Source organism: Amia ocellicauda, chromosome 3, assembly GCF_036373705.1.
Source record: "Amia ocellicauda isolate fAmiCal2 chromosome 3, fAmiCal2.hap1, whole genome shotgun sequence".
In the NCBI taxonomy this organism is placed as follows: domain Eukaryota; kingdom Metazoa; phylum Chordata; class Actinopteri; order Amiiformes; family Amiidae; genus Amia; species Amia ocellicauda.
In genome coordinates this window covers 22,716,776-22,738,890 of record NC_089852.1, presented here as the reverse complement: position 1 = coordinate 22,738,890, position 22,115 = coordinate 22,716,776, and the positions used below count along the sequence as shown (strand labels likewise).

The 22,115-nt window shown below is 43.2% G+C and overlaps 2 protein-coding genes across 5 annotated transcripts in view; one reads left to right on the top strand and one right to left on the bottom strand.

Annotated features, from left to right (window-relative positions):
• The window catches only part of cntnap1 (contactin associated protein 1), a 40,916-nt gene extending 35,394 nt beyond the window's left edge, over positions 1 to 5,522 (top strand). Inside the window, exons 23-24 of the mRNA XM_066698512.1 lie at positions 2,438 to 2,485; positions 3,255 to 5,522. Coding sequence (XP_066554609.1) covers positions 2,438 to 2,485; positions 3,255 to 3,451 — 245 coding nt within the window. The 3' untranslated portion in view covers positions 3,452 to 5,522. The remainder of the gene's footprint in view (positions 1 to 2,437; positions 2,486 to 3,254) is intronic.
• Positions 5,523 to 7,876: 2,354 nt separating this feature from the next.
• Positions 7,877 to 22,115, bottom strand: part of ezh1 (enhancer of zeste 1 polycomb repressive complex 2 subunit) — a 30,115-nt gene continuing 15,876 nt past the window's right edge. For all 4 annotated transcript variants that reach the window (XM_066698513.1, XM_066698515.1, XM_066698516.1 and 1 more), the window contains 8 exons: positions 21,372 to 21,412; positions 20,716 to 20,841; positions 19,123 to 19,301; positions 18,382 to 18,477; positions 16,913 to 16,994; positions 15,717 to 15,797; positions 15,499 to 15,583; positions 7,877 to 12,215 (listed from right to left, as the gene is read on the bottom strand). In XM_066698513.1, coding sequence (XP_066554610.1) covers positions 12,155 to 12,215; positions 15,499 to 15,583; positions 15,717 to 15,797; positions 16,913 to 16,994; positions 18,382 to 18,477; positions 19,123 to 19,301; positions 20,716 to 20,841; positions 21,372 to 21,412 — 751 coding nt within the window. In that variant the 3' untranslated portion in view covers positions 7,877 to 12,154. The remainder of the gene's footprint in view (positions 12,216 to 15,498; positions 15,584 to 15,716; positions 15,798 to 16,912; positions 16,995 to 18,381; positions 18,478 to 19,122; positions 19,302 to 20,715; positions 20,842 to 21,371; positions 21,413 to 22,115) is intronic.

Genomic DNA, 22,115 nt, shown 5'->3' with positions numbered 1-22,115 from the left:
GATAATACTTGAGTTTGAAAACGTTATACAAGCAGCGATCAGCTGCAAGTTCTTCATTGCAAAACCCTGGAATATAACTTAAATATATGGTTTTATATATTTACATTTACCATTGAATAAATACTGTTATTTACAACCGTACATATTGCACATTGTACATTTTTATTACATAAAATATGATCAGCAACATGCTTATACACTACCGGTCAAAAGTTTTAGAACACCCCCATTTTTATTTTTACTTTTTTAAATTTAAGCAGTTCAAGTCCAGTGAATAACCTGAAATGGTACAAAGGTAAGCGGTAAACTGCCAGAGCTTCTGTGCTCAGAAGTTACACTGTACTACAATGCGCACATAGTGGCGCATGTATTCCTTCCATGGTAGGAACAGCCACAAGGCATTGTGGTTGAAAGCGAAAACATTATCCAGGTAACATTTTTCTAGCAGAAAAAACAGCAGTGCCTAAACCAGGGATGGTGAACCTTTTTTGGCTGGAGTGCACAAAGTCTGGTTTGTATACTTTGCTAAGTGCCAAAGGGTGCCAATGATAAATTAGGGATATACAAGTATATACAGGGGCTAAACGGCAATTTTTTAGACAATATTTATATTATTTTTGTTGTTGTAATTAAGTTATTAAGCAAACATGCTAACAAAACAAACCGCAATACAGAAAAATATAAAAACCATGGACAGAAAGAACAACCGCACCCCACCCCACCACTACCTTGAACCTCCCCCCATATCCCTCTGTAGTCTGGAGAGCAAGTGCAGCTCCAGTCTGCTAATCGGACTTCTGCTGCAGAATATGTAGCTGAATGAAGCGAGGCACATATTCTTTCCAAAAAAGATTATAAATATGCAGATCACATTTTTGCTCACAGATTATTGTCAATTTACAAATATAAAAAAGCAATAGTAATAGCACTTCACTAGCTTGATCATTTTTGGACTATGTCCCTTTTTATTTTGGACAATGAGAATCTTTAATCCTCATTCAAATTAAATCAATCAATCTTAATTGTATATAGTGGAAAACCATGCCAAATCATGTCAGAACATCAAAGAATAAAGAATAAGTGCATCATACAGTGAATACATTATTTAAATGTTGCAGTATTGCTACAGTGCAGTAAAATGCATGAATCACGCATTAGGTTTGAGGATTATAATGCCAAAGTTGATTTAAACCCCCCCCCTTAAAGTCTACCCCGAAATCAAAGTCCCACAGATTCTCCCATTGCCCTGCCATTACATACAAGAAGTAGAAGTTTGTTAATTTGGCTGCATTAGTAACCCTTCCATATTGTTTTGTGTTTTGTTTGCTCTTGTACTCAGTCATTATAAATGGACCTTCGGTTTTTTCAACGTTAGCCTGTTAGCCTTTCTCTTGTGAGACTGGGTTGAACATTAAACATTTAACGCCGCAATCATGTCACACATGAGCATCTCCAGCAGCCTGTGCCTTATTGCCCTAACCACCTACAAACCAGTCTTCACAAAGCTGGCCAGATTGAAACAAACAAAGGTAACATTTATATTTTATAGACAATTTAATAAACTTAGTTAAATTACAAACACTAATACCACTGCGTTTGTAACCAACAGGCTATCTATTTTCAGTTAAAGTTATGTGTGAGTTTCTATTTTTCTGTCAACCTTCTGTGCACGGCCCACGTCACAAATTGTCCCGCTGGTTTTTCTAATTGTTGTACCCCTGCAGTATGGTAACAGCTGTGTGTAGCACCCACAATACACAACACTGCCTGTGTTTTTGGCAACATTGGAAAAGGGATTTTATGTAATAATTATGATAATAATAATAAAGTTGGAATCAACATTATAAGGTAAACTGGTCTTGTACTTTTAAAGTCTGTTATACAAAATGTGATTTTCTGACACATTACTTATGTGTTCCTTCTCTGAAATAGTGTACAAGAAACAAAACTTAAAGAACCACAAAACTGTAACTTCTGAAAGGAACTTTTCATGAAAGAAAGAGCTACAGGCATGTTCTAGAGTCACAGTCTGCCTTATATTAGCTGTAAGCTGGACTAGACAAAATCGAGCTGCCGAATAAAACTGGTTTATGCAGTAGTGTGTCTTATTTATTTAATGTGGGCTCCGCTTGGTCAATGTGACGCCTGAAACCCCCCACCTTCTATACTGTAATTGCGATTAGAATCATACCTTGTTATCTATACACTGTATAATCAACATCGATGTAGGAGATAAGGCAGAATACGTAATCACTTATCGTGTTTATTATCAAAGTGCTTTTTTATGCAACACCACAAGAAAAACATGAATACCGATGAATGTCATTGCAATGCTTATCTGATGTAACAGTTTCACAACAGAGTCCTGGTTAACTTATGGCACCTTTTATGTCTGTGTTGGAGGCCAGAACTAATTGTTTGTCTTTCTGTCCTTCAGTCTTCCGCTACATACATGATGACACCCCCAGCGGCCCTGTGCTCGCACGTAAGTCCTGATTGACTGTGTGTGTGTGTGTGTGTCTGTGTCTGTGTAGTTTTGTGGGTGCTTTCAGTGTGCAATTGCAGCATCTGTTCTTACCTGCCTGTGTGGTGTGTGTGTGTGTGTTAATGTCATGTTATGAAGGAACAGCTTGGCAGTCCGCTGCTGTGAGGGAGCTCTAGAAATCAAATTTTTCAACGGCTTCTGGATGTTCCTGACACCAGCTGTTTAATGCTCCTGTTTAATGTCCATGCAATCCTGTCTGTTGTCATTTCTCTACTGCCCTCAGCTCCCCTCCTCCCCACCCCGTCTCTAATACCACCATAGTTCCACTCGGCTTATAATTTTACAGTAAAATCTAAATCCTCTTATGGTGAAATCTACAAACTGGGCTCCAGATTAACACATGCATTCAACGGCAAGCTGACTTTTATGTGCTCTCTCTCTCTCTCTCTCTCATACAAACAGGATTACTGTATTCTTACGTAATGGATCTGTTGCTTATAGTGACAGAATCATTCGTTGCATCTAAGCTAAATAAAGCATGAATATGTATGGTGTCATCCCCCTCCCTACAAAAAGGCATCCACAGGTAGAGGAAAGTACACACAAAACAGGGATAAAAGACCATTTCCTATATTCCTAGTCAGACAGGAAGTTGGATACGTGAAATGTATCCCAAAATGTAGTGCCTCTGCATGACATGTGCTTTTAGAAGAGCTGCCCCCCCCACCCCTCTCCATTATTAAACACCCATTATGTGTTTGGCCCACAGTCATCATCATCCTGCTGCTCCTCTTAGTCTTTGGGGGGCTGTTTGCTCTGTACATGTACCTGTACCGCTACAAGGGCACCTACCACACCAATGAGCCCAAGAACCTGGAGTCCCCCGGCAGCGCCAAGCCCTTGACCGAGCCGCCCAGGAAGGAGAAGAACCTGCCCAAGATCCAGGAGGAGGCCAAGAGCGACTAGCAGCCCCGCCGCCAGGGTGCCGAGGTGGGGTGGGGAGGGCTTCCAGGACACTAATACATGTTAATGTTTTCCTTTGTCCATTGGGTTTTATGTGTGTGTATGTTTACCGTGATCCAATCAAACGTAAAGATTATACAGGATTACCGAATGTCTGAGCTGCAGTTATAGTTTAGCGGGAAAAAAGACCAGAACACACCTGCCCACACTGTGCTACAGGGTTGTCTAACCAGCAGAAGTGCCTGAAAAGAGATATCATTGCACCAACTTCTATGCTTCTATGAAAATTCTCGGATGATCTGAAGAAATTAGTGTGTGTGTGTATATATATATATATATATATATATATATATAAATAAGAGAATAGAGATGTATGCGGTATAGGTGTGTGCTTATATTTCAAAGTATATACATTCAGACGTGTACACTGTGGGTGTCTCTTTCCATTTCTAAACCACCCAGCCATGCCGACAAAAACTGCAAAAATACACCCCGCTGTATTCAGAACGTCAGGTAGCCAACAATCACCTGTGTTAACATATCGCAACTGTACAGCTGTAGATTTGGGTACTACCCATTTTCCATCTTTCCACTCGGCGTGTAATTATCTTGAGAGTCCAACGTCTTCCATTCACAAGTTGTTTTCCTTCCTGTTCTGTCAGTGTGTTAAACAATACAACGAGTTTCTTAATTCCTGAGCTACCAGAATTGGGCCGTTGGTCTATCAATAGTAAGTAGGTGCTTTCTGAATTAGAACTGGGTCATGTCAGAATATAGCATCTGAAGGGTTCGGTAAGCTGTGTTGGGGCAGAGCTGGTGTGCAGTCAGGATACTTGGTTGTTGGTTGCTATTGGCAGTGAGGCTTTCACAGTTTCAGGGGACTGCAGTGTTGATGTCGTCTGTAGATTCATTTTAGAAAAGGCTTAGTCTGTATGTGTTTCAGTGTCTCCTTCATATAGCTGACGGCAAACATTCAGGCTCCCACCAATTTGGTCTCACACCCCCAGTCATTTGTGTGGCAGAGGTGGGTTTTACTGCCACCATTAAACGTCACAGACCTGGCCGAGACTATGACAACAAACCTCTAACGGTGCAGACTAAATGAACACCATAGACTTCAATCTGCATTCATTGTAGTAACCTATCCAGCCTGAGTAAATCCTACGATCAACTGCATGGGTTACCGTGCAGCCATTGGTTTGTGATGTCTAGACAGTGTTGGATAGATGGTGGAGACAGAGAGAGTTCTGGAAGGAAGCTGGCACCCCAAAAGAATCAGGCATAATCACCAAATATTTAATCTTGCTTGGCCTGTCCCTTGTCGTCACTTACGTGTCTCCCCCGCCGCATTCTCCACCTCACAGATGCTGCCTCCTGAAGGGTTGATTGAGTGATGTGGTGCTTGACTGACAGGTTAATGAGACCATGGTGCATAGATAGGGGTAGTGTCTCCTGTAGGACTGTAGTTAAAGTGGCTTTTCCTGCGACTACAGTATAACTGGGCCAAAGGTGATCTGAACACAAAATGGAAGCCCTGTAGCCGGTGGAGCTGAGGAGCAGTCACTGGCCTGAGAGATACTGGCTGTGACATTAGCCAGGTGGCCTAATCAAACCGGTCTCCAATCCCCAAATCAACTGTAGCCTGGCTGCCTCTTCTCTGTGACAGAGGGATGTGTGGATCTGCTAAACTCTAACCAGAATGGACTCATTTCACCTCATCTTGTTCGGATTCATCGAGTGCCTGTGCACAGCCGTTGTCCGGGTGCTCTTTTGCAGCGGCCAGGGGGAACGGATGCAGTTGTCATTCCTGGCCTCTAAAAGGAATTCAGTTCAGCGACTCGAGAAAAAAAAAAAAAAAAAAACTGCCATGACCCATAGTAGTACAGTAAAATGGGTCCGGGGAGCCGACTCTTTCACAGGACACCTTACAACACATTGAACAAGAGACACAGCTGTTTTATATAGAGCACCACAGCTATGTGAACATCTGCATTTTATTCTGCTTTAATAGTCTGATTAGTATTTAGGATGCTGCTTCATAGCTCTTTAACAGGGAGGATCATAAACAAAGCCTAGGGGGGGGGGGGGGGGGGGTGTGACATCTTGCAGTGCTCTTCGAACCAGTATATATATCGTGTTGTTGAGACATCATGCAGTTTTTAGCTATGCGTATTAGGGCATGATACCTGCACTTTGCAATGCAATGCAATGAAACCGCTGCTTTAACACAATCACGGAGGAAATCTTGTATCCGTTTCGTTTGCTAAATTCCAACACTATATTATATATATAAATATATAAATAAACTGTATATCAATTTTTTTTTATTGTACTGGTTTATATAAAATAAAGTCAGAATGTCTTGAATGTAAATTCCTGTGTTGTTTGCGGTGATGTGAGCAATGGCTGCAGCGAGGCCTGTTTATTCTGAGGTGTTTGTATGCCTTTTGTTCCGGAAATAGTCAGTTTGAGATGGTACCCTGGTGCTCTAAACCTCGAGGCTGCCTGGTGATAAAGTTTCATTTCATTTTGTATTTTGATGGGACCGACACACATAGAAGAGTCGATTCTGCCAGCAGAGAAAGAGGTGGTTGTATTATCATGCTTACATCTGTGGGCTGCTTACATTTTAAGTGCATAAAAACAAGGACAGAGCACTGCTAGTAGTGAAACAATATGGACACTGTAGACCCTGTGAGGCAAAGACACTGGTGTTTGTGTCGGGGGTAAAAGCCTTGGCACCTAAATATGTGCTTACAGTAGCAGAGTTTGCATTATATGTTGAAACAAATACAATGGAGGTTTAAAAATATATATATATATGATTGAGTATTGACATACCTGTTTTTATGCATTTTCTTTTATTTACTGCTGTTTGTGGGGGAGTGGGGTGTCTATGCATAAATTATAAATGCAGGGTTACTTTTTATAACCCCCCCATAGAGATGCCTATACTGAACCTTCTACTCTATTGGAAATATTTTGAAGTTGATTGTCTTCTGTTTGCTGAAAATGCAGAGCAAATGGAATTAAAATGGTAAAATTTTACTTTAAAAACAACCTTCTGGTTTTACACTTAAAGCAGACTAAGTTGACAAATCAGTGTAGACTGCTTTTTTCTAAGAATGAGGCCTTTTAAGTTACTAGCGGTTGTCTTTTCACTCTGAGTGCCCCCGATTGTCAGCACGGTCAGATAATCAGGTAGTTTTTTGTAAGGCTAAATTAGATTAGTTTAATACTGCACCACTTTACACACCATGCTCTGATACGTAAGTTGTTGATCTTAGGATTTTTATTTTTACTTTACCATCTTTTTATTTTTTCCAATTGAATACAAAGCAACTTCCTTTCCACATTATACTGCAAAACAGTCTGTGTCATCTGTACTATATTGTGTGCGCACTGTACATGTTACCTCTGGGAGAAATCCCTAGACCTTGATAGCCAATGTATGTGAGACCAATATTAACTGCACTAAAACCGCAACAGCATCTTCCACTTTCTTTTAAAAGCATTTTTCTGTCATTTGTGTGCACAGCCGGGTGACCCAGATTACGCATCCACACATCTATTGGTCACGAGAAAGCAATGGGTGCAGTGAGACTGTGCAAGTGTTTTCAGATTCTTAGGTTAGACAGTCGGTGATATTGAGGGACAGAGAGAGGGGTGGGGAAATCTGTGATCAGAGTGGAGTTGCATTTCTAGCATCAAACAAACTTCAATCTTGACTAAATTCGTTCAGTAATCTGGAGAGGAGAAATTGCATAACCTCACCCAGGTACGGTCTACACTTGTCCTCTGTTGCTTGCAGTCAGGTGCTAACATGTTGGAGCACAAAGAAAGAAAGAACCTTTTATTTAGCCCAGAGCACAGCAACAGATTTGCTTCTGAAACAACACTGCTGGGCCACCCTGTGGGATTTCACTACATTAAGGTGTACTGTTTCAGCGTTTTACTACAGCACTTGGTATATTTTATTATAATTTTTGTATACGTTTATTGTACATGGCCATAACTAAGTAAACCAAGACAAAACAAGAGCTTGTATGACTGAGTATACAAAAAATCAGACGCTTCAATAAAGTCTGAAGGAACTCTTGTGGCCCGGCGTGTTTCCTGTGTACATCTCTGTGTCTCGTCGAGGGCGGGAGCCTCACAGTGATGGTAAAGACAACACCACGCTCTTCCTCAGATGACAGATGGGCACATCAGACAACAGGCCTCATTCCTTTTCAGTCAAATGCTTTCATATCATGTGTTCAAATAAGTGACTGCTATTGTTATCGCCTGCTAATGTGTGAGGGATGGTGCTGTTTTACAGAATAAAAGCTCAGTCCACTCAGATTGGGATAACACAACCTTCCACCTGCAGCCCCCCAGTTCCTCCTCATAAACACACGCCCCTAAACAGGAGAGAAATCGGCGGGATTAAATGTTTTTCTTTTAATGAATACAAGAGTTTTACAAATAAGTTACAGTAAACCACAGTTACGTTACAAATGTTTTGCATCACGTCAGTCTGCAATTGCAAATGGTGTTTGCCTGACACAATAATGTGAATTAAACCAGGCTCTGAACGGCACGTCCGAGGAGGGCTAATGTATGGCAGCAACATACTGTTACAAGCGCTTGTTTCACAGACAGGTTAGCTTGGGCGAAGCGTTTCCTTTGTGCCACAGACGCGTTACACAAGGCATTCATTACTTTTCCTTTTGCAAGAGCAGTAACGCACTAATTGCCAGTAATATCTCTCAGTCGTAGGCAGAAGCACTAACTACAGGAAGTGATTTATACATTGTTTCCAGCTTTCGGTTATATAGTGCTTTTATCGTTATTAGCTTATATTTCATAAAATAATGACCAGGAGGCTGGATTTCACCACTGAGCCAAAAGCAACAGTCCTTCAGAACATCAAAATTATCCTTTCATGTGGTTTCAGAAATAATTCCCCTGTTCCATGTTGATTGGTGAGCTGTAATGAAACGGTAACAGGCTATGAAAATTAAAGCCCATCAAAAAAATAATCCTGATATTGTCGGCTGCTGAATTGAAGATCTTGAGAAATGCAAGTAATGCGCCATGCTTATAAAATAACAATGATAAAAGTTTAAAAAGGGATGTATTAATGGCTCCCAAATATCTCCAATTGTGTAAATAATGATCATAAAATAAAAATATCACTTTAACCTATTTCAATTGAATATAGCCATTCCCATATCTGCTTACTAAACATTTACCCCTTCTTGGATTTCTCGTGATCATAGCAGGCTTGTAGTTCTGACATAGGCAAAAAATAAAACCAAAATCTACAAATGACAGAAAAAGGTTTCTTTAGCTCAGAACATCTAAAACAGATACCCAACTCAGATCAGTTTCACTTTTGTGGAAAACCCCTTGTGGTTTTGTTTTTGTGATATATCAGATAGGCTTCGACTTAGTCATTTTATGATGGTGGTCCATGTATATAAATTAAACATACTGATATGAATATACAGTACTTTTTTCTCCATACCGTGTGTTATCCAATAACTTAAGATCAATTCTAATGGTCAATTTGTAATAACTTCTTTAAATAATAATTTGTAACGTAAAACACACTAAAATACCTTTAGATACTATATACATTTAATATGTAACAGCCAAGGGTGGCACAGTGGTGTGGTGGTTAGCACTGCTGCTTCACAGCTCTGAGTCCCAGTGGGGGGGCCTGTCTGTGTGGAGTTTGCATGTTCTCTGTGCCTGCCTGGGTTTTGTCTGGGCACTCCAGTTTCCTCCCACCATCCAAAGACATGTGGGTTAGGTTAATTGGTCTCTCTAAATTGCCGTGTGTGTGTTGCCCAGCAATGGACTGGCATCCTGTGCTGGGTGTATTCCTGCCTTGTGCCCTATGCCTGCCAGGATTGGCTCTGGCTTCCCTGCAACCCTCACCAGGATAAGCAGCTTTGAAAATGGATGGTTGCAACAGCTTATTTATAACTGCTTGTTATCTTCGACTTGAAGCTAAATTGTAACAGCAGTTTCACGGTCTTCAAACACAGAGTGCCCACAGTAAACTGGGGGTGTCATATTTAAGATATACGGCAAGATACTTTGGCCAAAAGAAAATACATGGTATACAGAATATATTATTAGGATACAAGTCGGAGATAATTTTGTTCATAGAAGAATGGACTAAAAATATACATTAATCTAAACTAGATATACACCTTCAATAGTCGTTTATACTTGGGGCTTTTGCTTTTAAGGATGTAATTCCAGACACATTGACATCAATCCATTATCCATTTGATTAAAAAGGAATTAGTTGATTGCGGAATCGAAATTTCATGACATTAAAAACAGGTACTAAAAACCCAACGAACTCTCCTGCTTTTCTTTTTTTGTCAAAAGTTACTATTTTGGCCACTTCATTTGAAAGGGAATACTTCAGTACTTTCGAAGTTACTCTACTATTTGTTCACACAGGAAGTCAATGGGAGGCTCCTACACTAAGATGATGATGGTAATATTATTTATATAAATCATAATAATACAACTATTTGGAAAACTGTCACCTGCCTCACAGAGATAATTTGCCATGTTTTTATTTGTATATATTTATATAGATGTATTTATTAACACAGAAAATAAAGCTACAATTAAGTGCCTAGAGAATTTATTTTTCCCTTGTATTTTAGGGAAGAAACTAGAAACACAGATAAGTAAAGGGCAGGTGATCTTATTCAGTCCAGATCTTCTGTATGAACATACTTTTTTGTCTCTGTAGGAGGAGGGGAGAAGTATCTTTCTCACTCAACTGAAACAGTTTAGTCATTTGAAGAGAAGTAGTTACAGAGATTGATACTGTTTGATGCATTGAGTAAAACCATTAAGCTGTGATTAGCAGAACAAACAGAATAGAGACCATCCTTCTGACTCTCCACAGGACCTGCTATGTGCCCGAGGCTGGATCGGTTCCCCTTTAGCGGTTTTATGTTCAGCTTTCTAATTAAATCAATTTAGAAATAAGAAGAAGGTATCTGAGCTGAACATTCAGGTGAAATTGAACAACCATGATTTGTATTTAATATAATTCAGATTTGCATAATAATAAGTTTGTATTGTCGAAGACGTGTGGAGGAGGTTCTCAAAGGAAATCTGGCAAGAGGTGGCACTTAACTTATAGTCGGACAAAAAGTTAAAAAATATTAACAAACTGTAGAAAACAATAACATACATGATCCACACAAATGCCATTTAACTACATGTGCTGCAGTTACTGTACTGTGCTGTATTTTCTTTTCTTTTTCCACTAGTCTAACTTTTGCATTATGCCACTTTTGAGTTTCCAAAAATAAAACCAGTTTTTTAACTGCAAGTCACTAATAATTGTATTATGATAATAATAATAAACAAGTGCAAAAGGCATTGAAAGTCAGCCATTCTGGTGAAAGGTAAAGTGAAAGAGACCATAGCGATCGTGGCTGCACTGCTGTCTGTATATTGGTGCTGTAGTCCCTCACAGGCAAGGTAGAGGGCTCAGTCCTGTGTTTCTTTCTGGTGCAGCAGTAACGTACCACAGGGAGGCCAACAATAGACCGGGAACAGCAGGGACTCCTAGACATACAGGCACCATGCGTGAGTGTTGAAGGTCCAGCTCTACTCTGGATCAGTCATAATTAAACAAAAGCACACATTCATTTTGTCGGTTTTAAAATGTTTGCTTTGCAGGAAATCTATTACATGTTTTTGCAAACCCACTGAGGCAAGCAGCTGCAACATTAGCAACACAGAAAAGCTGCCCAGCACTATATTTCCTCCCAGCGAGAAGTGTTTCAAAAAGCTTAAGCAGACCTCTGATTCTACCGTACCAGGAGACACTGTCCCTGCATCTGCAGTCTGATTTCTGAAGAAAAGAAACGTTACATTGGAATAAGAGGTTGTGTGCCTTCATGGATACAAAAAGCAATAAGTACAATAAAGCTAGTCTGGCTGAAGGATTGCTGTAGTTTGCTCTGCTGTGAAAGACTCAGGTGAGAGATTGGAAGGGATTTTCTCCTGTTGAACGAGAGCCAATTGTACAAAGGGTTTGTTTTCAAACAGGTGAAACGGGGGGGGGGCGGCTCAGATACAGAGACACAGCTGATGTTGTGAAGCCCAGCAGATGTAGCCCGTTGTGAAATGACACTTAGATTTCAGCTGCTTTTGCCAATAGTAAGTAGAAAAAAATTAAACAGCCTTCCAAGAATGAATGCAGCAACTTTAGCTAGTGCTGGAGTTGATGAAGAGGAGGGGTAGAGAGCTCCAGTTACACACAGGGCCACATTTGTCTCTGGTTTTCATGCCATCTCCCATCTTAATTGTGGAGAGATCGCTCAGCTATCTGACTCCCTTACCAATTCAAAGGCGCCAGCAGAGCCTTAAGCAAATCAGCCCTATGGTTTGGAGTTGCCTACCCCCGCTCTGGACCTTCATGGTAAGTGCACCGTGTCTGGGAGTCTAGGACTGTCCACCCAGAGAAGTGCCTGGTGCTGTTACATAGCCCAGCGATGTGATGATAATGGTACAGGGCTACGGGAACGGGCAGAGACTGTTACCCGAGTCCTTCATTTGTGGGCAAACCCCAACAACAGAGCAACGCATCCGATGCCCCAGCGCTGACAAGGACAACATCACTGACAGAGCAGAAGGAGAGGGGCGCAGGTGAGGTACCCCAGGTCACCATGGCTACATGACGTCTATCTCCCTCTCAATCCCGACGTACTTCAGTGCGTCCGCTTGGCTGTATCTGGAGAACGGCAGGGAGAGAGAGAGAGAGAGAGGTCAGATCACACCAAGGAAACGGGGCGAGCTTGAGAGCAAGTCAGGGAATGTTCCCCTGTATGGCATAACAATGACAATGACACTTCAATTTCCCACAATATCCTTGGAATACTTATATTTCAAACATGATCAAGTGTTGTTTTTTTTGTAATCATTCACATGCATCTGAACGTTCAGGTACACATCGTCAACCCAGCCGAACGATAGGTTGCGTATGCAACCCCGGTTATCTTTCAAGTCGGAAGCACTGCCCAAGGGGGAGGGGTTACTGTATAACAAAACCGTCGCAAGGGAGGAGGCAGCGAGCTGATAAGGGAGCCTGCCCCGAGGTGCACCACTAGGGGGCCTTGGCAACACAACTCCAGACAGTAACCTCAGGGGCCCCGTAGGGCCACACCCGAGCCTTCCAGGAGCGAGGACCGTAGTCACGCTCTACCGGGAACTGTCTGCAATCAGCATATACAAAGCGGGGCTACAGAGATTAACTCTTACGCCCTCCGCTTACAAGAGCAAGGCCGGCTGCTCTACTAGTGCAGCTAGGAGCGAGGCCGTAATCTACTTGCACAATCTCTGGCACGGGCAATCAAGCACTTGTGCGGCCTACGCGCAATATCATGGCAGTGGACCCCTGATCCAATAGGAGCGGGGCCACAGACCCAATGAGAAAAATACAATATAATACATAGTTGGCTAGTCAACAGAGTAGCCGAGCTGAACAATATACAATACATACATATCGCGTGACAGCAAGACCTTCATGCTGTCAGCGCGCAGCACAAGAGCATCCAACTTGACTAAACAGTACAGAGTGGAAAAGTTCCATTGTGCTGACAATTTAGATTTTGTACAAACTAACTATATACACCACGGGGCGCAGGAACACAGGAGCAGTTGACGCCTGCTGGTTAGACCAGCTAACGCAGGGCAACATTAGCTCTACTGTGTTAACAAAGGAACTATATACACAGCGAGGCAGCGAAACTCAAGTGCCGTCAGCTGGGAACAGCGGCAGTGAACTCCATTCTACAATTTTAGAATGGAGCCACAGTCCTGCTGTTTAACACATAATACATATATACACATATATACATCACGGGGTGCAGGAGCTGGCTTATGCGCCACACGTGGAACACAGGAGCAGCTGACACCTGTCGAATAGCGCAGCTAATGCAGGGCAACTACAGCTCTACCGTGCAAATAAATGAACTATGTACACAGCGGGGCACTGGAGAACTCAAGTGCCCTCCGCTGGAGGACAACAGCAGCGGTCCCCTGCTCTATGGCGTAATACAGCCAGAGCGGCCACAGACCTGCTGACCAATACACAGAGCAACAGCCACAGCAACACAATTACAATTAACTAACTATATACAGGGCGGCCTCGTAAGGCAACATGCCTGTAGGCTGCATGACAAGCCCCGGAAACACATCGACAGGGCTGTCTGTACATCCAGGAGCAGCTCGCGTGGGTGCTTGACTGGAAGGCACAGTCCGGTGGAAGGGAAAGACACGGTTCACCAGCTCCCTCAGGATGCACTTACAGGGGCAGACTGGGAGAGGAAAGGCAGGAGCCAGAGCCTGCAGGCTACTGGGGCTCGTCTGCAGCCAACACCAGGTTCCCAATGGAAGGGACTGGTCCCGTCACATACAACTTGTAGAACCGGGCAAATGTAAGCGGCGAGGCCCAAGCTGCAGCCACACAAATGTCTGCCAAGGGGGCACCATGAAAAAGGGCCCAAGATGTGGCAACGCCTCGAGTCGAGTGGGCCACCAGGTGATCAGGCACCGGGGTCCCGGTAGACTCGTAGGCCATGGTAATGGTGTCCACAATCCAATTTGTTGTTGCGCTGCTTGCGCTGCCTGCGCAGCCAGGAGAGCGCAGATTTGGTCCATCCTGCTGTTGAGAGCAAGGATGACCTCATTGTGCTCTCTGTCCGCTGAGCGGCACAGTGGCGGGGGTGAGAGGAGCTCATCGCCGAGCACAGAGCGCACACGCGCATGCACAGGGAAACGTGCAGCAGAGGAGCCGATCAGTGTTTGCACCGGGGGCACACAACAACTGAAACGCCTCTGCAACAAGTGGAGCGCCTAGCGGGCCCGCTGCTGTAAGTGCGTCTCCACCCGGCAACGTTTATATACATGGGGGCGCAGTGACACTAACCACACGCAACCTTGCTGTTGCCGGACTGAACACTGTGTATACCAAGCACCAGGTGCTGGATACAAGCGCCGCGTAGGCCTGTAGGCTTAACCACACCGTGTGTGCCAGGGTTTCCGGGGACACTGCAAGCAGTCGGAATATATATAGCACTATATAAACATGACTATTATTTTTAAAAGGCTTTTCTTGTGAACGAAACTGAAACCGAAAGCGCAGCCGGACCTATGGTGTGCGGACGGGACAGAATCAGAATTAGCTATCAGTAATAACTAAACACACACAAGACAGAGACGATGTGTAGCGAAAACGGTGGTGAACAACATTATGAAGTGAGCCAGCCAGCCGAAAAACGCAGTTTGAATGTTTATTACAAACACAGACACAGAGAGCTTACGTTCCTGAGTCCAGCGAAGAGGCAAAAGAGGACAAACCTGTGCCGACGTCACGTTTTATAGAACAGGAAGTGGGAAGGGACCTGTTCTGAGTGACGAGCGCAGGGGCCAATGACAGCTTTGATAGAGTGACGTTTCGATCGGTTTCCCGCGGAAGTGCGCAGAAACCCCTCCCCCTTGGGCAGTGCTTCCAACTTGAAAGATAACAGTACTTTGTACATACGTGGAACTGAATGGGTGGGTAGGTCACTTGTGGTTTTTCTGTTGCACACCAATATTCAATATCTTCAAATAGTGCGCACTGATGACAGATATGTTCAGAACGTGAGCATGTGACTATACTCCCCTTTTTTGGAGTGACTAATAAACATATTTGTATTATGTAAAGTAGCATGTTTGATCGTTACCCTTACATCCTTACATATGACCTGGTTTTGTATATTTAAAATACATGGGATCTATTTTAAAATATATTTTAGTCTGTAACCCATTTAGTTCAATGTGACAAAATAGTATTCCACTCTAGTGAATGAATCAGCTCACAGAGGGGTGTATTAGTCATATTTCACTGATATAATATCTCCACATACTGAACACAAGGCAGTGTTGTCTTAATGCTACAAATTGGGCCCAATAGAATCTGATCCAAATATACAAAATGCTGCCTTCACTGTAAACGTCAGGTGGGACTTTACCTGTAGTCAAAGAACAGCTCCTCGCCTTTCTGGATGGCTCTCTTGGCGAAGATCCCTATCCTGTGGTCTCCATTGACCATCACAACTGAAACGAGAACGGCTTCAAACGTTAAGAGGCAAGCTTTTTGTAGGCAGCTTCCGGAATGAAGAAATGCATGTAAAAATAGATCATAAACACACACAGCAGAAAAATCTGAATCCCGCTGACGTGGTCTTACCTTTAGCGTAACAGTTGGGGTTGACGGAGTGATTGGCGAAGCGGATTTTGTTGCCTTTGCGGGTGGCGTCCACGACAAAGTCTGCAGGAAGACACGAGAAATTCATGTTTTATTTAGCACCTTGCAGTTTGCTGCGGCTGCTCCCTGTCCAGACTGTGCAGGGCTGCCCTCTTGTGGCATGAATACTTATTAAGCACTGAGCAATCCTATAGATGAGCATTGGGTTTAGATATAAATGTCATGCAGGTGATTTGCTGTAAGATTGGTGTAGTTTGCTCTGTTGTGAAAGACTCAGTGAGAGATTTGAAGAGATTATTTTCTGTTGTACAAGTTTTTCAGTACAAAGCTTTTGTCTTCAAATAGCTGAAACCACTGAGTCAAATGGAGAGACACAGCTGATGTTGCCTGTTGCTGTACACTTTGCCCTTTTTGCCAATATTTAGACTTTATTTTTAAAAACAGCCTTACTAGAATTAAACCTATTTTTCTAGCTGTAAAATTGTACTGCTTTTTAATTCAGTTTCACTAAAATGACTTGTTTTGATGAAGAGTAGAGGTAAGATACAAACATCATACCCAGTTTGCTTTGTTAGACAAACTGTTTGATTATTTTATTCAAATATATTTAAAAGGAGATAGAGGAGAAGACTTTCTATCAGTGTTTTAAAGGATGTTCGATTTCAGGGTTAAAGGAAATGACTCCAAACGTCCAACCACACAAAACCACAATCAATCATTTTAACGATAAAGAAGTTACATCCTGATATAAAATCATGCTTTGTAAGACGTAAGCTAGTCCCAGCTGCAATATTAACATATAATCTTGATAACAGGAGGAAAGGGAATGCCAGCCGTTGGGAGACAGCAGCCAATACAATCCCCCACACTGTTGCTCTGCTTGCTATGAGACGATCGAGACAGAAATGACCAAACTCAGATTGTGCACAAGGAAGACACTTAGCAAAAGGTGCTTGGGTGGTTGACATGGTTTGTTTGGCAGAAGGCTAATACACCTTCCAGCCAGGCTGTCCTGTCTTACAGTAAGATTGTCCGCAATGCAGTACCCACAACTGATTATAATACGTGATTCCCAAGATCAAATTCAGTGGAAAAAGCTGCCACAGGGATACTCCCATCTTTGTTAAGCAGCATTTCTAGAGGAAGCCGTCACACAGCAGTAGGAAAGAGAGGCGTACCATTGTTCAGGTTGAATAGGAAGCTGGACATGTATTTGTCGTAGATTCTGCCTCGTCGGTCTGCTTCGTCCTGTGAAATCAGCTGCAGAGAGAAGCACGATTTACTATGATTATATTTCTAAGCACCGATATCCAGGTCAACTTACAATTGTTACAATAGATCTCATTATTTTTACATACAATTATACTGGTACAGCATACTGGTAATCTAAGTATGGTACCTAGTACCTCAAGGGTACAAAAGATATGTCCCCCACCTGGGATTGAACCCACAACCCTCCACTCAGGAGTCCAGAGCCAACATTGCAGAGCTAACATTGGGACCAGTGACAACTTTCTCCTACCCTATAGTGGGCTTTCCTTCATCTGGTAAAAGGTTTGATCACCATGGCAGCCTGTTTCACTGGCCATGGGAGGGGGGGACTTTTCTTAAGCAGTAACACCATGGTTTATAAAGATGGATTTAGGAGATCTACCATGATTTATAATAATTAAATGGAGCTGGTAGAATTTTTAGATTTGAATCATGATTTTTTTTTTTTACCATGCTCATGTGCCTTCCCATTTCCCCTCAGGATGATCGCTTAATGGCATGAAATGAACTGCTGCCTGATCAGACCTGTCTTAACTGTGTTTCTGGTTTTACAAATTTGGGTTAGAACTTGGCAACCTGGTCGCAATTCAGAGCTAAACCCCCACCCCCAACATGTACTGTTTCAGTGACCAGGTGGGTTGAACTGAAGCAGTTTCCTGCAGTTACGAATGTGTATCATGTGTGCCGTCGATACCCCGTCGTTGCTGAAGTCTGACTGACCAGGGTTATGTTTGCTTACATTTTTGGCAAGTATACACTTCCAGCAGGGTGTTTCTGCAACCCAAGACATGCTCAACACCCTTTCAAATGAAGCTTAAGAAAGCAGCTGGAGTAGGCAAAGTAATTTAGTTTAAGTTTAACACAAAACCTGAAAACTCACACTTTAAAAAAAGCTGAGAGAATCCTGCCTGCTGATCATAAACACCCCCAAAACAACTGAAAAGCCACACAATTTGTTCACATCTACTGAATTAAGATATGCCTTCAGCAAAAGCAAGATGCACTATGCATAAGGCATAGAGCAGGGCTTACCAAAAGTGACTCAGGCTGACCCCATTTAGACACTGGCAATTATTTGGGACCCCAAAATGAAAGAAAGACCAACATTTGCATGTAATAAATATTGCATTATAAAATACAATGTTTGAAAAGTTGAATAATTTAAATTTGACTAGTTTATAGCAACTGTATATTGCTGTGTTTAGGTCTGCTCAGTTTAGTGCATGTGTATATATTTATACATATATATTTATAGTGTATGTATATAATCTCTATATAGTGTTAATCTGTAAGTAGTATACAGGGACACAGCTGGGATGCTGGGATTCCTCTGTGCGCCTCACTGACTGACTGGGCAGGCCACTCTCAGACTTGCCTCTCCGCAGTACTCAGAGATGAACTCGTTCTTCTGCACCGGCTCCTTGATGAAGGTGCCCCAGCCGGCCACGTCTGACGGAGCCAGAAGGAGGTGCTGAGGGGGATAAAGGTCAGAGGGCAGAGGTGAGGGCAATGACCATGTCAGAAGCACCACAGCTCGGCATCACACCCCCAGAGCAGCTGTGGCCTGGTCACCTCTCTGTCAGTTGGGTTTTTCCTAGCTGTGTCACAGGGGCGGGGCAGGGAGAAGCTTAAGCAGGTTCACACATCCTTACCTGGAGAAGATGCAGAGAGGTTGGGGAGTGATAGTGCATCTCAGTGTTCCAGTCAGTGCAGAGAAGCAGTTTTGCATTGCACTGTGTGTATACAGTCATTGTGATAATTAAATATGATATTCAGCACTGAGGCTCAACACGCCCAGGCCTAGACCAAATAAAAACTGGTGGCTTATTTTCCATTAGAATGGGCTTTCTTGTGTAGATAATAACACCCACCATAAAGTTCTACTCTATAAAATGATTTTAGCGGCGGTGTCAAACACTTAGATTTGAACTAGGCCTAAATCACTGTGAGACATTCCACAGTATTATAACAAACTCTGTAGGGCACAGAAAGCCCCCACTGTGGACACAATAGGACAGGAAAAAATGGCATGTATTTTGGGGGTGAGGAGTTAATTATTGAGATTATCGGTTCAGCGGGACTGCAGCTGGGACTGCCTGTGACTCAGCACACCCACCTTCTTCAGTCCCCTCTGGATGCTGCAGTTCTTGCAGGACAGGTTCTTGCTGTCCCAGTGGTCGGCCGCCCCGCAGGTCATACACAGGTCGGGGTCGCACTCCCGCACAGCCAGGTAGCAGGGGCACTGCTTGGTGTTGCACTGGGTCTTGCAGCGGCAACCCGGGAACCGGTTCTGGCCTACGGAGGTGTAGGGGGGGAAGGGGTCAGCTTCACATCAGAGGGAGGAGAGGAACTGGCCAGACAATGAAACGCAGCACTAACACTGCTTGGTTTTTATGTTACATTGAGTCACCTTCACAAAGAAAGACTATATACACATGGCACAAACACGAAGCACAAAATGGAGCGAAAACAGTGCCTGGGTGGTTGGCCGTATGTTGCAGACTCAGTTCTGAATCAGGCTGATGTTTGTACCAAGGGTGCACAAGCGTTATGGGAGTGGCGCCCTGCTCCCCTTCGCTCGGGGCAGCTCACGTTAATGTGGCAGGACTCCGTAACTCTGCCCAAAACTCTGACGAAGATCTGTTGTCCGACTGTGTCACGGCAGTCTTCAAGTCAAAGCAGCCTGAGCGCAATGTGAAGTCAAACCACGCACAGACACATTTTTAAAACCGACTATGGATGCGAGTCTGCCGTTATGCACAGCACATACAAGTGTGAAGTGAGATTTATAATTGAATTTCAGGAGTTAACAGCCCCAATTCCACCCATCCAGCTTCCGCTCGACAATCTATAAATACCGTCTTCTAATGCACAACCCTAACGTTCGTCATTGGCGTCCCCCCTCCTCCCCAGTCACCGCCTCTGCAGCAGCTCCTTGGCTCATTCCTCTTAGCAGAGAGCAGGGTGGGGGGGATCCGACAGTCCAGCTCATTCTGCCAGGCTGTCGTTCCCCTTGGTCAAGCAAGTCAAGCCAAATGCTTCATATAACTAATCGCTCACACTAAACGCTAGATTAGGGTTGTAAACTACTGGCACAAGATGCTGTATGATTTTGACAGTGGCTGGATCTGCAGTGAAGGACACTCCGAGCTCAGAGAAGCCAGTGACTAGCCATGCTAATGCCTCTGAGATCAACAGAGCTCTTAACATACAGGCAAAAATGTCAGATAAAACCAAAAGAGCCTTTGGAATATATGTTTGGAAATCCCCCCATTTGTACAACAAAGGGAATCCGATTAATTTCCTGATTCCTGTCCAGACGCCAGAGATTTTCCATTACAGTGAGTTCTCTATCTTTAGTACAAGGTTCATGCTGGATCTCTTAAAATACAGTACAAAGCCTCTGACAGAGCAGCAGAGCAGAGTCTAATTGGCTTTCTATGCCCTCTGCACATCCTTTTATCACCCCAAACAGTGGGGTTATCTTGTTAACTCTGTGTTATTGTGTTTTTCTACCTTGGCTAGGATACAGACCTCCCCACACTGCTCTCTAGATTTCAGTATTTCTTAACCACAAGCAAAAACCGGAGGGAATCACAGACGTGGCTAAATTCAGAACACACACAGAAGAAATAGCTGCAGTGACACAACATAGTTTATGATAATATATTGTCTAATGGTGCTGGTCAAGTGTCAGGGAAGAACTTACACTCGTGGTCGCACTGACAGAACTTCTCACAGAAATTCTGGGTCATCACACAGGGGCAGGAGCTGTCGCACGGGTGCTCAGGATGGTCACACGGCTGGTAGTTGTACACTTGATTGGACGAATTGTCTGAAGAGGAAAGATGAAACAGATTTGATTATACTAATAATTAGGGATGTGTAACTCAATTGGCTATCCAGGAAGTCCTAGTGATATTTAAGTTATATTTTATGTTCAAGGGGCAACTGGAGTCTAGTCTCTGGGTCTTTTAACATGTTTTGTACAACTTCATTGTCACAAATGCTCCTTTTTGAAGGCCCTTTGAATATGATCATTAACCTATCAGGTCTGACAGAAGCTTTGGTGTAACAAAGCTCAGACATGTATGACTAATATAAACAGGCCCAGGAGTGCAGAAGGCCAGGAAGGATCAATCAAGACAGGACCAACAGGCCTGGAAGGAGGGAAGAGTGCTGGAGCTCAGCATCAGTGTCATTCAGTTGTGGCCAAACTAAAGTAAACAGCACCGGCACCATGTTTTCCCTTTCTGCGGAGATCCTTCCGGATACAAACCACAGCCTGCAGTGGTTTTGGCGAGGTTTAGAGCAGCGAGTATAATCATAGCTTTGAAACCAGGAGTGGCGCTGACCGGCACTGACCTTTCTTAAGCTGGATCTTCCGGCAGTGGGCCGCCCACAACCTGAAAACCCAAAAATGAAGCTTAGAACAAGACTGAGAGAGCGACAACGAGGAGATGGGGATTGATCCCATGCCACAGGGGAAAGTCACACACAGGACAGAACCGCTTTTCTATACTTCCAACTTCACTTGACCCCATACACTGACATTGAGACACCTATGTAAATCGAGCATAACTCCCCCATCTACAGATAGATACTCTCTATGTAGAATTGGAGGGGGGGTGTCTTTTGAATTTTAAGAGCCCTTGCTGGTTAAAAAAAAACAAAAAAAAACGATGTGATTCCACATTTTTTCCTGTGTTTGTAAATGATTAAGTTTGTAGCCAAGGGGATGAGATATTTACTGTTTATAACATTATTGCAGTGGTTAATTATTTTGTTATTAGCACAGCAGAGGACCTTGTACAATCACATGAGGGGCTGCGCTCAGAAAACCAATGCAATTTAACGTCTCTGTCCTTTGGTTACAGCAACACATACTCGTGCTGCTTTCCAGGGGTATTTTGTACCAAATATGTAGAAACAAGGTCTATCTGACAGCCTTATTCTACCAGTCTGAGTTTACAGCCGGCAGTATATCCCTTTTCAGGTATCATGTGTGTTACACTACTATTAGAGTTCCTTCTGTTCTGATGTGCTCAGTATGAAAAACATGCAGAACGTGTTGACACAAGGACAGATGGGAAGAATGCACCAGATGAG